Source organism: Odocoileus virginianus, chromosome 21 (genome assembly GCF_023699985.2).
Source record: "Odocoileus virginianus isolate 20LAN1187 ecotype Illinois chromosome 21, Ovbor_1.2, whole genome shotgun sequence".
In the NCBI taxonomy this organism is placed as follows: domain Eukaryota; kingdom Metazoa; phylum Chordata; class Mammalia; order Artiodactyla; family Cervidae; genus Odocoileus; species Odocoileus virginianus.
This window is the reverse complement of record NC_069694.1, coordinates 27,893,260-27,907,944: the sequence shown is the minus strand read 5'-3', so window position 1 is coordinate 27,907,944 and position 14,685 is coordinate 27,893,260. Positions and strand designations below refer to the sequence as shown.

At 39.5% G+C, this 14,685-nt stretch overlaps 2 protein-coding genes across 3 annotated transcripts in view; one reads left to right on the top strand and one right to left on the bottom strand.

The window, feature by feature from the left end:
• The window catches only part of HERC6 (HECT and RLD domain containing E3 ubiquitin protein ligase family member 6), a 53,066-nt gene that overhangs the window by 1,048 nt on the left and 37,333 nt on the right, over nt 1-14,685 (bottom strand). For both annotated transcript variants that reach the window (XM_070452124.1, XM_020868996.2), the window contains exons 17-22: nt 12,475-12,618; nt 5,404-5,570; nt 3,213-3,279; nt 2,709-2,779; nt 1,021-1,204; nt 834-936 (exon numbers count right to left, since the gene is read on the bottom strand). In XM_070452124.1, coding sequence (XP_070308225.1) covers nt 834-936; nt 1,021-1,204; nt 2,709-2,779; nt 3,213-3,279; nt 5,404-5,570; nt 12,475-12,618 — 736 coding nt within the window. The remainder of the gene's footprint in view (nt 1-833; nt 937-1,020; nt 1,205-2,708; nt 2,780-3,212; nt 3,280-5,403; nt 5,571-12,474; nt 12,619-14,685) is intronic.
• PYURF (PIGY upstream open reading frame) overlaps nt 1-14,685 on the top strand; it is an 89,507-nt gene that overhangs the window by 62,516 nt on the left and 12,306 nt on the right. The window lies entirely within an intron of this gene.

Below are 14,685 nucleotides of genomic sequence, written 5' to 3'. Positions count from 1 at the left end.
TAGTTTGGGCTTGTGGAGAAGTAGTTAAGTTTGTGGAAAAGTTGTCCTCAAACATCCTCAGTAGCAACAAAAATAGCAAGAAAGATGTGTACACATCTCAAAAAGAACTAAGAAATGGGATGAAAGATAAGAGAATAAGGCACTAAGTTTGTCCTATGGAAACCTAGGGTTCCCACCAAGAGAGGTTCTTATGTCTTAGTGGTCTTGAACATGGGCTTTGAATTAGCCTGCTGGGTTCAAATTATCATTCTGACACTAACCAACTGTCAGAACATAGGCAAGCTACTAAATGCTGCAAGCCTCTTTTTCCTCATATCTGAAGTGGGGAAAAATAAAAGTACTTGCTTCATAGGCTGCTATTAGGATAAAGGGAAGTAATAGTTATAAAGTGATCAGGACAGTGCCTGGTATAGAGTAAGCACACAATATAAATGTTGTTATTATTATCATCATCAGTGGTCACTGGTACTATTAATTATTAATAGTATTTGAGACAGTTGACATTGCCCTAATTCCATAGGACTTTAGATAATTAAAGGTAGAACTGTGAGATAAAAGGCTCAATTAGGAGCCAACTAAAGTGAAGAAATAAGATACAAACTGGGTCAGTGTAGACAAGGTCATAAAATAATAATATCTTTATTACTATCATTTTTTAAAAATGGAAAACAGGCTTAAGTAGGATAAAGAACACTGGTCTAGAAGGTAGGGGACCTGCATTCTAACCCTTGCTTTTCCATTAACATTTGTGATACACTATTAATGACTTTATCTCAAATAAGATATTTTAAAAGATATGTAATTATAGATTGATCTATTTCTGCAATACTTACAGAGGAATTTTCTCTTTTGATCCAAAGTTAAATTATGGAAAGCTTTCCAAAACATCAGTATAGTAGGATGTGACTCATGGTATCCTTGCTCATAAACAGAATTCTTGAAAAAAAAAAAAAGGAGAAATTTGGTTTTTAGGGATAATTTTTCTTTGGAAGAATTGGGGGCACTTTAGTTATTACCTACCTTTTCAAATTGTTTCCAGTCATAGTCAGTATTTCCAATTATTGCTCTCATTAGTTCTTCAGGCTTGAAACATTTAAGTATCTCTTTGTCAAAAAGCTTATAAAATCCTCTCTGAAATTCCTCATAAACTGCCTTTACAGAGGTGTTGAAAACATAATCAACACACTTAGAAACATAGTCTTTCCTGAAGGAAGCAAAAAAAAGGCCAATAATATACTTAACCAGTGACTAAACTATTCTCTACTTTGCCTTTTCATCATTTCTATTAAGAAAGAAAAGTAAGTTACATCCGCAGAGCACCCAACGCTATATGACACAGGGCTGAGAAAATATCTAGTCAGCTAGAAGAAGAAAACGTGGCGAATATGCAGAAGGATGAAGGCTTTGTTTTGCTCCCATTGCCCCAGCTACATTCAGGGCGATATTTTAAAAACACCAATCTGAATATGTCATTCTCCTGCTTAAAATCTTTAAAAGACTTCTCATTGCCTTTAAGGTAATTTCAAACCTCTTTAGCAGGATTAAAAAGGTCTCCATGGGTGAAAGGGGTAAAAAACAATGGCCTCCACGATGTGACCCTTGCCTGACTCAGCAGCCTCTTCCCAGCGCCGTTTGAACCTCCAGCCACGCTGACCTTCAGTTCACTGGCCTCACTGTCTCCCGTACAGTTTAGGCCACAGCAGGCAGGGCTTCCTTTTCACCTGGCAACTTCCGTCACTCATCAGAATTCAAAATGAACATGACTTTCTCAGGGTTGGTCCTCTGTTCTTCTCTCTCTGCCCTCTCACAACACATCACTGTGTGTAAATTATGTCTGCAGAGATTGTCTTCTCCAATTTGTGATAAATTTCTTGAGAGCAGGTGTGCTACTGGAGATATTTCCACCAGATATCACCTTAAAACATGCTAATCTCCTACCCTCTGAGCATCCTTCAAGGACCATCATGTCTGAATCAACCTCCTCTGTCCTCCCCTCTAGCCAGTGGTGTGCTGGTAAATGTTCTACATCCAGCTTTCTTAAAAGGAGAGGGGAAAAGATGGAACCCTCATTTGCAGCATTTGCCAATTTCTGTGGTTTACCTGTCACCCTCTAGTTTCTTAATTGGTTTTCATTTTCTTCAGAGTGTTCATCCTTATCTGACTTTCTATTACATAATAATTTATTGACTTTCTGCTCCACTGTAATTTCTGCTCCAGATATTGCATCTTTTTTTACTGCCATATCTCTGACACCTCGAATAGGGTCTAGTATAGAGTAGGGGCTCAAAAAATAATTGTTAAATGAACAGTGAAAAGTGCTGCAAAGGAAATATTTAATCTTGACTCCTTTCGTCCCTTCTTCTCCCTGTAACCTTTTATCTTTTGAAAAAGATCAGAAGCTAAAATGATCATCTGGAAAGACTGGGTAGCTCAGATGGTAAAGAATCTGCCTGAAATGCAGGAGACCCGGGTTCAGTCCCTGGGTTGGGAAGATCACCTGGAGGAAGGTATGGCAACCCACTCCAGTATTCTTGCCTGGAGAGCCTCCCTGGACAGAGGAGCCTGGTGGGCTACAGTTCATGGGGTCACAAAGAGTCGGGCACAACTGAACAACTGAGCACAGCAAAAGACAAAATATGTTTATAAAGCATAGTGATATAAACATTTTATGTGTATTCAAAATAGATGTGCGAGGTCTCAAAACTTACTTGTTGCTTTGGTCTACAGATACAGAAATCCCATTTGGAATTAAATCAACATCATTTTTGTCCCAGTGTATCTGTAACCAAAATATATTCAGATACCAAACATGAAAGAAAGTCTGAATAATCAACCACAAGACCATTATTGCTAGTACATCCTTCCCTATAAAACTTTAAATAACTAGGTGTTAAATAATTATTTATATAATTCAATCATCTAAATATATATATAAATAAAAACATACCCTAGTATATGCTATATATTGCTTTATGCATATATCATTCCATTTAATTTTTTACAGTGTTCACATTGATTGAATAATTGCTATCTTTTCACTTTGAGAGTATACAGACATAAGGCATCAAATGAGGAGCAAGTGGGGGAAAAGACTTACAGTACAGAAGTATAATACCCTTCAAAAAACACATCCAATATATAAGATACTATAATAAAAGATATTTTTAAAAACATTAAATCTAAACTATAATCTGATTTTAGTTAGTACTCACAGAAAAATGTATGTCAAGTTCTTCTTTAATGTCATTATCATCATCATTTAGAACTTCTTGCAAACACCTAATGAAAATTTTGGTTTAAAATATATATATTATTCTTGCACAACTTCAAAAGAAATAAATAGTCAATGGAAAAATGTGAACAATATAAAAATTTTTAAGTGTATTAAAAGTCATGTAAATTTCTTCTTTTCCACCTTCCCATTCCCTCTTCCTGGAGTTAACCTTTGATTGGTCAGATTACTGCCTAACATGTAGACACTGCTGAATCTTGGTGGAAATTATAAGAAAGGAGCCCCTTCCCCAAGACCAGCCCTTCCCCTGAACCAGGCCTTATTTTGTTTCCCAGGGGACATTTGGCAAAATCTGGAGACATCTTTGGTTGTCACAATTAAAGGGAGTGTTATGATTAAAGGGGATCCCTTGGACTGCAAGGAGATCCAACTAGTCCATCCTAAAGGAAATCAGTCCTGAACATTCATTGGAAAGACTGATGCTGAAGCTGAAACTCCAATACTTTGGCCATCTGACGCAAAGAACTGACTCATTGGAAAAGATCCTGATGCTGGGAAAGATTGAAGGCAGGAAGAGAAGGGGACGACAGAGGATGAGCTGGTTGGATGGCATTACCAACTCGATGGACATGAGTTTGAGCAAGCTTCCCTGATAGTTCAGTTGGTAAAGAATTTGCCTGCAGTTTAGGAGATTCCTGGGCCAGGAAGATCTGCTGGAGAAGGGATAGGCTACTCACTCCAGTATTCTTGGGTTTCCCTTGTGGCTCAGCTGGTGAAAAGAATCCACCTGCAGTGCAGGAGACCTGGGTTCGATACCTGGGTTGGGAAGATCCCCTGGAGAAGGGAAAGGCTACCCACTCCAGTATTCTGGCCTGGAGAATTCCATGGACTGTAAAGTCCTTGGGGTCACAAGAGTCTGACATGACTGGACAACTTTCACTTAGTATTGGCATCTAGTGGGTAGCAACCCCATATGCTGCTAGGCATCCCTACAATGTCCAGGTCAGTCTTCCACAACAAAGAATCATCTAGCCCAAAATGTGTGTACTGCCAAGGTTGAAAAACCCTGCTCTATATTGTCAGAGTATATGGTATAAATTTAGTCAGTGTTTTCTTTCACTAACAGTACATGGGAAGAGAATCTTTTTCTTCCATCTGTTGCCAACTCTATGTTGTATGAAAAACTTTTTAACCGTTGTCAATCTATAAGCAGAAAAATTATATCTCATTTTCATCTGCATTTTCTTGATTACTACTAAGGTTGAGCATATTTTTTTAGTTTATATGTATACATATAGTCATATCTATATTATACAAGAATATTAATCCATTGTCTATCATGTGTTGCCAGTTTTTTTTTTTAGAGAATATAGTTGGCCTTTTAACCTAGAACAAGTATTTTTCAATCCTTAAAAAATAAAGTTCATGGGCTTCCCTGCTGGCTCAGTGGTAAAGAATCTGCCTACAAATGCCGGAGACACAGGTTCGATCTCTGATCCGGGAAGATCCCACACACTGCAGAGCAACTATGCCCGTGCACCGCAACTATTGAGCCTGTGCTCTAGAGCCTGGGAGCGGCAACTGCTGACCCATGTGCCGCAGCTACTGAAGCCGGCAGGCCCTAGAGCCCGTGCTCTGCAACGAGAGAAGCCACTGCAATGAGAAGCTCGAGTACCACTCTAGAGTACCCCCACTCACTGCATCTAGAGAAAGCCTGCCCAGCAGTGAAGACCTAACATAGCCAAAAAATAACTAAATAAATCAAAATTAAAAACCAAAGTTTGTGACATCCTGATTTATTGAAATAAGTGAAATATGATTAAATCAGATTTATTTAAAATCAATATAGCAGGCATGATTCTCATTATGAATATCATGTACTATCCAAAGCAACTATGTCCATCTGGATAAATTCAAGAGACTAGACCACAGCTCTGTTTATTGTGCCATTGCTAATTAGAGGAGCATTTGGCTTTTTTCCACTTCTGAAGGTTTACTTGATTATAAGTCATGCTAAAATTCAAACTCATCTAAAGTGTGTGCACATTTATTGAAACTGAAGATCTTATCTGTGTGTGTGTATCTGTGTGTCTGTGGGTAACATTATTTGTGTCTAAACAACTGAGACTGACTAGATACACAGTCCTAAAAAAAAAATTATATTTACTTACTTTCCAAAAGAAGGACTGAGTTCTTTTAAATCTTCCAATGATGGCTTCTGGTCCAGAAGTTTCTTAAACAGAGCCAGTGGGAAAGGGAGGTAGACAACATTAAGATTATATAGGGAGAGTCCACACAGCATCCCAAAGAGGAAATACGTCTTCTTCTCAAATTTAGGCTAGAGAGGAAAAAAAAATCCTTTATGTATTATATATCATTAATAATCCAAACAGATAATTAGATTAGTAAAAAAAAGTTTGATTCTTTTTTCTAAGAGTCAGAAATTAGAAACAAAATGAGCTTCAGGAAAGTAAAAATTTGAGGTTCTTATACAGGTTATAATACAATATAAAATTCTTCTGTAAGTTAAAATACAAATTTTAACAGTCCAGAATATTAAAAAATGAATTTGCTTTTTGTTACTGATAGCATATCTGGAATATGAAAAAAATGCTCAGTGAACCTTAAAAATGAAGGTTTTCACTATTGAATTTTACAGTCTTTGTCTTCAAATTCATGTAGAAAAATGACACCAGGAAGGAAGGGTGTTCTTTATCTGTGCCTACAGAGGGCATCTGTCATGCCAGGGGTGTGTCAGAGGAGTGCTGGTCCATTCAGCAATGCAACCCTCAACCCAGGTGTGCTTACAGGGACAAGCATATGGGTCAGGGAAGGTGGCTGATGCTGTTGACCATGAAGGTCTGTGGAAGGAAGGAGTCCTGATAAAATTGGCTTCACTCTCCTCTGCACTGTGTGGTCCTGGATGAAATAAACACTGGCCACATCTGGCCAGGCCGTCACTGCAGCCCAACCAACAGGCCACTATTCCAAGACTTCAATTCCAGTGCCAGCTTTGCTGTTAGCTGATCACTGACTTTAGACCACCCATATAGTAATCTGTGCTTCAGTCTACTTGCTCTATTTACTACCTAGTGTAATTGCCTAGGGGAAACGTTAAAAATGCATTTTAATTTTGAAAATGAGTTAAAGGTTCAATACAAGTACTCTCCAAAGGTGACCTCTTCTAATCTAATCAATCAGTCTTACTTCCTGTATTTGTAAGGTGTCCCCTGATTCTAGTGGCTTTTGTCTCTTTGTTTTCTATCCAGCAGTATAGTATTCAGTATGCTTAAGGGTAAGCACTGGGGGCTTTGGGATCAGAGTCTTAAATTTATATCCTCACTTGATCACTTGCAAGTTGAATATCCATTCAGTTCAGTTCATTTCAGTTGCTCAGTCGTGTCCGACTCTTTGCGACCCCATGGACTACAGCACGTCAGACACCCTGTCCATCATTAACTCCCAGAGTTCACTCAAACTCATGTCCATTGAGTCGAGGATGCCATCCAACCATCTCGTCCTCTCTTCCTGCCCTCAATCTTTCCCAGAATCAGGGTCTTTTCCAATGAGTCAGCTCTTCACATCAAGTGGCCAAAATATTGGAGTTGCAGCTTCAACATCAGTCCTTCCAATGAACACCCAGGACTGATCTCCTTTAGCATAGACTGGTTGGATCTCCTTGCAGTCCAAGGGACTCTCAAGAGTCTTCTCCAACACCACAGTTCAAAAGCATCAATTCTTCGGCACTCAGCTTTATAGTACAACTCTCACATCCATATATGACCACTGAAAAAACCATAGCCTTGACTAGACAGACCTTTGCTGGCAAAGTAAAGTCTCTGCTTTTTAATATATTGTCTAGGTTGGTCATAACTTTCCTTCCAAGGAGTAAGCATCTTTTAATTTCAAGGCTGCAATCACCATCTGCAGTGATTTTGGAACCCCCAAAAATAAAGTCAGCCACAGTTTCCATTGTTTCCCCATCTATTTGCCATGAAGTGATGGGACCAGAAGCCATGATCTTCGTTTTCTGAATGTTGAGCTTTAAGCCAACTTTTTCACTCTTCTCTTTCACTTTCATCAAGTGACTTTTTAGTTCTTCTTCACTTTCTGCCATAAGGGTGGTGGCATCTGCATATCTGAGGTTATTGCTATTTCTCCTGGCAATTTTGATTCCAGCTTGTGCTTCATCCAGCCGAGCATTTCTCATGATGTACTCTGCTTATAAGTTAAATAAGCAGAGTGACAATATACAGCCTTGACATACTCCTTTCCTTATTTGGAACCAGTCTGTTATTCCATATCCAGTTCTAACTGTTGCTTCCTGACCTGCATACAGGTTTCTCAAGAGGCAGGTCAGGTGGTCTGGTATTCCCAGCTCTTTCAGAATTTTCCAGTTTGTTGTGATCCACACAGTCAAAGGCTTTGGCATAGTCAATAAAGCAGAAATAGATGTTTTTCTGGAACTCTCTTGCTTTTTCAATTATCCAGCAGATGTTGGCAATTTGATCTCTGGTTCCTCTGCCTTTTCTAAATCCAGCTTGAACATCTGGAAGTTTGTGGTTCACATACTATTGAAGCCTGGCCTGGAGAATTTTGAGCATTACTTTACTAGCATGTGAGATGAGTGCAATTGTGTGGTAGTTTGAGCATTCTTTGGCATTGCCTTTCTTTGGGATTGGAATGAAAACTGATCTTTTCCAGTCCTGTGGCCACTGCTGCGCTTTCCAAATTTGCTGGCATATTGAGTGCAGCACTTTCACAGCATCATCTTTTAGGATCTGAAATAGCTCAACTGGAATTCCATCACATCCACTAGCTTTGTTCGGAGTGATGCTTTCTAAGGCCCACTTGACTTCACATTCCAGGATGTCTGGCTCTAGGTAGGTGGTCACACTATTGTGGTTATCTGGGTCGTGAAGATCTTTTTTGTATAGCTCTTCTGTGTATTGTTGCCACCTCTTCTTAATATCTTCTGCTTCTGTTAGGTCCATACCATTTCTGTCCTTTATTGTGCCTATCCTTGCATGAAATGTTCCCTTGGTATCTCTAATATTCTTGAAGAGATCTCTAGTCTTTCCCATTCTGTTATTTTCCTCTATTTCTTTGCACTTATCACTGAGGAAGGCTTTCTTGTCTCTCCTTGCTATTCTTTGGAACTCTGCATTCAAATGGGTGTATTTTTCCTTTTTTCCTTTGCTTTTTGCTTCTCTTCTTTTCACAGCTATTTGTAAGGCCTCCTCAGACAGCCATTTTGCTTTTTTGCATTTCTTCTTCTTGGGAATGGTCTTGATTCCTGTCTCCTGTACAATGTCACGAACCTCCATCCATAGTTCTTCAGGCACTCTATCAGCTATAATCCCTTCAATCTATTGGTCACTTCCACTGTTTAATCGTAAGGGATTTGATTGAAGTCATACCTGAATAGTCTAGTGGTTTCCCCCACTTTCTTCAATTTAAGTCTGAATTTGCCAATATGGAGTTCATGATCTGAGCCACAGTCAGCTCCTGGTCTTGTTTTTGCTGACTGCATAGAGCTTCTCTATCTTTGGCTACAAAGAATATAATCTATCTGAATCCAGTATTGACCATCTGGTGATGTCCATGTGTAGAGTCTTCTCTTATGTTGCTGGAAGAGGGTGTTTGCTATGACCAGTGCATTCTCTTGGCAAAACTCTATTAGTCTTTGCCCTGCTTCATTCTGTACTCCAAGGCCAAATCTGCCTGCTACTCCAGGTATCTCTTGACTTCCTACTTTTGCATTCCAGTCCCCTATAATGAAAAGGACATCTTTTTTGGGTGTTAGTTCTAGAAGGTCTTGTAAGTTTTCATAGAACCGTTCAACTTCAGCTTCTTCAGCATTACTGGTCTGAGCATAGACTTGGATTACTGTGATATTGAATGGTTTGCCTTGGAAATGAACAGAGATCATTCTGTCATTTTTGAGACTGCATCCAAGTACTGCATTTTGGACTCTTTTGTTAACTATGATAGCTACTCCATTTCTTTTAAGGGATTCTTGCCTACAGTAGTAGATATAATGGTCATCTTATTTAAATTCACCCATCCAGTCCATTTTGGTTCGCTGATTCCTAAAATGTCGACGTTCACTCTTGCCATCTCCTGTTTGACCACTTTCAATTTGTCTTGATTCATGGACCTAACATTCCAGGTTCCTATGCAATATTGCTGTTTATAGCATTGGACTTTGCTTCTATAATCAGTCACATCCACAACTGGGTACTGTTTTTGCTTTGGCTCCATCTCTTCATTCTTTCAGGAGTTATTTCTCCACTGATCTCTAATAGCATATTGGGTACCTACCAACCTGGGGAATTCATCTTTCAGTGTCCTAATTTTTTGCCTTTTTCATACTGTTCACGGGGTTCTCAAGGCAAGAATACTAAAGTGGTTTGCCATTCCCTCTCCAGTGGACCACATTGTGTCAGAACTCTCCACCATGACCCTTTCTTCTTGGGTGGCCCTACAAGGCATGGCTCATGGTTTCATTGAGTTAGACAAGGCTATGGTCCATGTGATCAGATTGATTAATTTTCTGTGACTGTGGTTTTCAGTCTGTCTGCCTTCTGATGGAGAAGGATAAGAGGCTTATGGAAGCTTCCTGATGGGAGAGAATGACTGAGGGGAAATTGGGTCTTGTTCTGATGGACGGGGCCATGCTCAGTAAATCTTTGGTACAATTTTCTGTTAATGGGTGGAGCTGTGTTCCCTCCCTGTTATTTACCTGATGCCAAACTATGGTGGAGGTAATGAATATCTGTAGACAGTTTATTTAATCTCTCTGAGCCTCAGTTTCTTCATCTGTAAAATAGGACAAACCACCTATCTCATAGAGTTGATATGAGATTTATTTTCTTCCTTTCCATTACCTACTTGCATTGTTTGGATATATTTAGTCCCTATCCTTCATCATTAACTCAGGGCTCCATTTTCTAATGACACTTTTTCTAATCACTTCAGTCCCCCTTGATTTCTTTAGGTCCTGAGAAAGAATCCCTTAAATTTGCATAGTGACCTAAAGTTTTCATGGAGCTTCACACTTTGACATACCTTTTATCTTGTACTAATCTCACAATAGCACTATAAAGCAGGCAGAATAGAAATTAGTTTTGCTAGTACTTAGGCATTTTTACAGTTGAGGAAACTGAAAACTCAGAGAGGCTAAATTAAACACCCACCATCACTCAAGACTAGATCTCTGGGTTTCTGAGCTCCCAAGAGTGCTTCCTTCCCTATCCTCCCCATTTCCCAACAACTATTACAACAGATCCTGATGCTGGGAAAGATTGAAGGCAGGAAGAGAAGGGGACAACAGAGGATGAGATGGTTGGATGGCATCACTGCCTTGATGGACAGTGTTTGAGCAAGCTCCAGCAGTTGGTGATGGACAGGGAAGCCTAGCGTGCTGCAGTCCATGGGGTTGCAAAGAGTCAGAAACGACTGAGCAACTGAACTGAACTGAATTGATTACAACACAAAGTCAGCAGTACAAAATTTCAAAAAATTGCTGAAGTTTCTGGTATTTTAGTCTTATTCCTCTACCTACATATACAAAATGTTTTCAAAGGAAATAGATTGTGTTATCCATTAATCTGAATCTTCTATTGTATTTAATACAATGTGGGAACTTCAAGAAACAGCCAGTAAAAACTTGCTGGTTGAACCTACCAATGGCACACCTTAGCCACTCCTATCTTTTGGAGATTCATTCTTTCTCAAAAACATGTTTAGTGGCTAAACATCTAGTTGCTAAATTGTGTCCAATTCTTTCGGGACCCCATGGACTGTAGCCTGCCAGGCTTCTCTGTCCATGGATTTTCCCAGGCTAAAATACTAGAGTGGGTGGCTTCTCTCGGGTATCTTTTCCACCCAGGGATCGAATCCACGCTTCCTGCATTAGCAGGCAGATTCTGTACCACTGAGCCACCTGCGAAGCCCTTCCAAGAAGATACAAAACACCTTTTAGTACTTTTTCACTCCCATTCATGTTCTCTTCCTGTACCCTTTTCCTTCTGGGTTCCAAACTCCACCATAACATTTGAAAGAGTATTTGGAAGTTTATGGGAAAGGAGATCAATAAATTGAAGTTCAACATGTGATTCTTGTTAAAATTATTTGCTCTGTGTTACTAATAGAGAAGGCTTCCCTTGTGGCTCAGCTGGTAAAGAGTCTGCCTGCAATTTAGGAGACTCAGGTTCAATCTCTGTGCTGGGAAGATCTCCTGGAGGAAGGCATGGCAATCCAGTCCAGTATTCTTGCCTGGAGAACCCCATGGACAGAGAACTTTGGTGGGCTACAGTCCACGTGGTCACATAGAGTCAGACATGACTGAGTAACTAACACACATACACATAAATAGAGAAATGAAGTTTTTACTACTTTCAGAAAAGGTTTACATATAGAGAATCTTTGTAAAAATATAATCATTGCAGAAATGAATCATCTTATTAGAATTAGCAATTATCTCTAGGATTCTGTTAACAATTTCTCTCCTAGTTTGAAACTCTAGATTACTGCCTCTTAAAATTTAGGAAACCAAAAAAAAAAAAAAAAATTTAGGAAACCACCCAATATTCTACAAAGTGTAATACATCTAAAGAATGGAATACTACTCAGCAATAGAAGGGAATGAACTATGATACATACAACACACATGATTCTCAATATCATTATGCTGAGTGAAAGGACAGATACAAAGACTACTTATGATTCCATTTATGTAAAATTCTAGTAAATTCAAATTATAGTGACAGAAATTGAATCAGTGGTTGCATAGGCATGGGGCAGGGAATAGAAGCAGGGAGAAGCAGGAACAAAAAGGAAGCTGAGGAAACTCTAGTGGTTGATGGATGTGTTCACTGTCTTTTGTTTTCATTGTCTTGAATTTCATGGGCGTAGATGTACATCAAAATGTATCAAAGTGGACATTTTATGTACCATTTATCATATCTCAAATACACCTTATTCAAGCTGTTTAAAACTTTAATGTTCATACGAATCACCTGGGGATCTTATAAAATATATATATTCTGATCAGGGCCTGAAATTCTGCTTTGCTAACAGTTGGAGGTAATGCTGGAACTTTCGCTCTGTGGACCACATTTTGAGTAGCAAGGCTTTATGTGACCTAATTTTACATTAGCAGGTATTGTGTTCATTTACAATATATGGTATACTTTTTCTGTTCTGAAAAACCATAAGAAAACAACTAAGAGACTTACGTTGACAGGAAACCACATGTAGGAATCCTCTTCAGGATATATGAACATTCCATACTCTTCCTTGGTCATAGATTCAAATATACAGTGAAAAAATTCAGACTTCACCCCTTCCCCCACAGAACGAATTTCTTTAATAAATTCAACCTAAGAAAAGAGAACATTGTCAGGTCCATATTTAAAATATAATGCCTTGACCTTTACAGAAAAGTTTCGAGCCTCCTGCCATCACCAGAATTCACAGAATCTACTCTTCTTACCTAACTGTACTGTGTTCTCCCTGACTTTGCTTCTGATAGTGGGTGCCATGAACGTGTTTACTGTCAGATTACTGTATAGTGAGTACATAGGTCCCTCCCATGGCCACATGAACCAAGTGAAGTGAGATTCTGGCAACACTCAACATTCACTAATTATGTTGACCAGCATCTTGAACCCAATTTTGATGTGCTTCAAACCCCTGGGCCACTAAATTCCTTAATTTTTCTCTCTTGTCTAACTTCCTCTCATCAGTCAGCCTTTACAACTTAGGCTACAGTCAACAAATATTTGGTTTCTTCTCCCTCTCCCCTCATTAGGACTTCAGATAAACAGCCCTCCCTGTCAGCCTGGACATGGCACCTTTGTTGGAAATTTCAGAACTGACTGCCCAGAGCCCTCATGTGAGCATCAATAAGAACTGGTCCCTCTTTTCTAAAGTCTACCTCGGAGATTTGTAGTGCGAGTACTATCTTAGATTTCCTCCCATCTCTCTAACTACTCTTTGTTGTAAATATTTATGTATTTATTTGGCTGTGTCAGGTCTTAGTTGTGGTATGTGGTATCTTTAGTTGGGACATGCAAGATCTTTAGCTGCAGCATACGAATTCTTAGTTGCGGCATGCATAATCTACTTTCGAACCCAGGCCCCCTGCATTGGGAGTGTAGAGTCTTATCCACTGGACCACTGGGGAAGTCCCTCTAACTACTCCTTCTATACTTCCCTTCCTGTCTGTTTCTTTTTATCTTTTTAATGTAAATATCACCAAGTTTCACTGAGAGTTCTCTTTCACTTCTCTTTACCTAGACTTACCTCCTTGGCCTTGTCCATCATCATCAAGGGCCTGCCTCACATTCCATCAAGATACACCAATAATAAATTAAGCTTGCTTCTGATTTTCTTACTTCCACTCATTTATACTAGCAAGGTTGTCTTTGCTATGGTCAGGACGTGCTCATAAAGAGCTCGACAACCTTGCCTTGTTGAGAGTCTATACTTTGATTGGATTTCTCTTGAAGTTTACCTTCTTACCTCTTTGTCATTTCCTGTAGGCAGAATCTCTTTCTATTGATTTCCTCATAATCAAGAAATAAAGGAAAATAGGTACAGAGGGAGACAAAAACTAGAAAGCCTAGCTTATAAAATCCTTTCCTCATTTTCCATCAGAGTCCTGAGGTCCAACTCTCAGAGTCTGACTTCCTCTCTGAGAACCTAACTTTTCCCTTCTTGGCTGATATCAGGAAAATGCACTCCTTTTTGGACAGATGTCAGCTGTCACCTACAAAGTTAATCTTTATTCTGTGGGCAAAGGATCTGAGGTACCACACAGTAAAAACCCTACAGATGCCCTCAAGGATGAAGTGAAGGATGGCTAGGAAATGGAACCAACACAGTGGAAAGTCTGTGACTAAAACTAGAGCCAAAATGCAATAAAAGTATTCATTCTACCTGCCGCTTGCTGAATGCATTCATTGCCCCAATTCTTTACCCCTCCTTGGCCTAGGTCTTTCACATGTGGCCTTACAGTTCCTCTCATTAAAAAGGCTGAGTATATTTTGCCAGCCCTGACTTGGGTTCAGCCATGTGACTTGCTTTGACTAAAGCCATGTTTGTTGTATAACTGGGCTTGCTATCTTTTTTTTGGCGGTGGCGTGGCAGGGTGGGTGTGGAGGGGCCTTGCTATCTTGTACCTCTGACACTGATATGCGAACATGTTTGTGGGTCCTAGGAAGAAGATGGAAAACATAGGAGTCAGGGTCAAACTGCCTGAGCCAGGCCAAGCCTAGGTAACCAACCCCTAGCCAACTCTCAAACATGTAAACAGGTACAGACAAAATCTGAAAAGCCACCCAGATGAGTTCAACTGAGAGTGGCAGAGTCTCAGCAGAACTGAAGATCTGTAAAATTACTATTTTAAGTCCCTATACTTTGGGATGGTTCATTATGAAGCATCT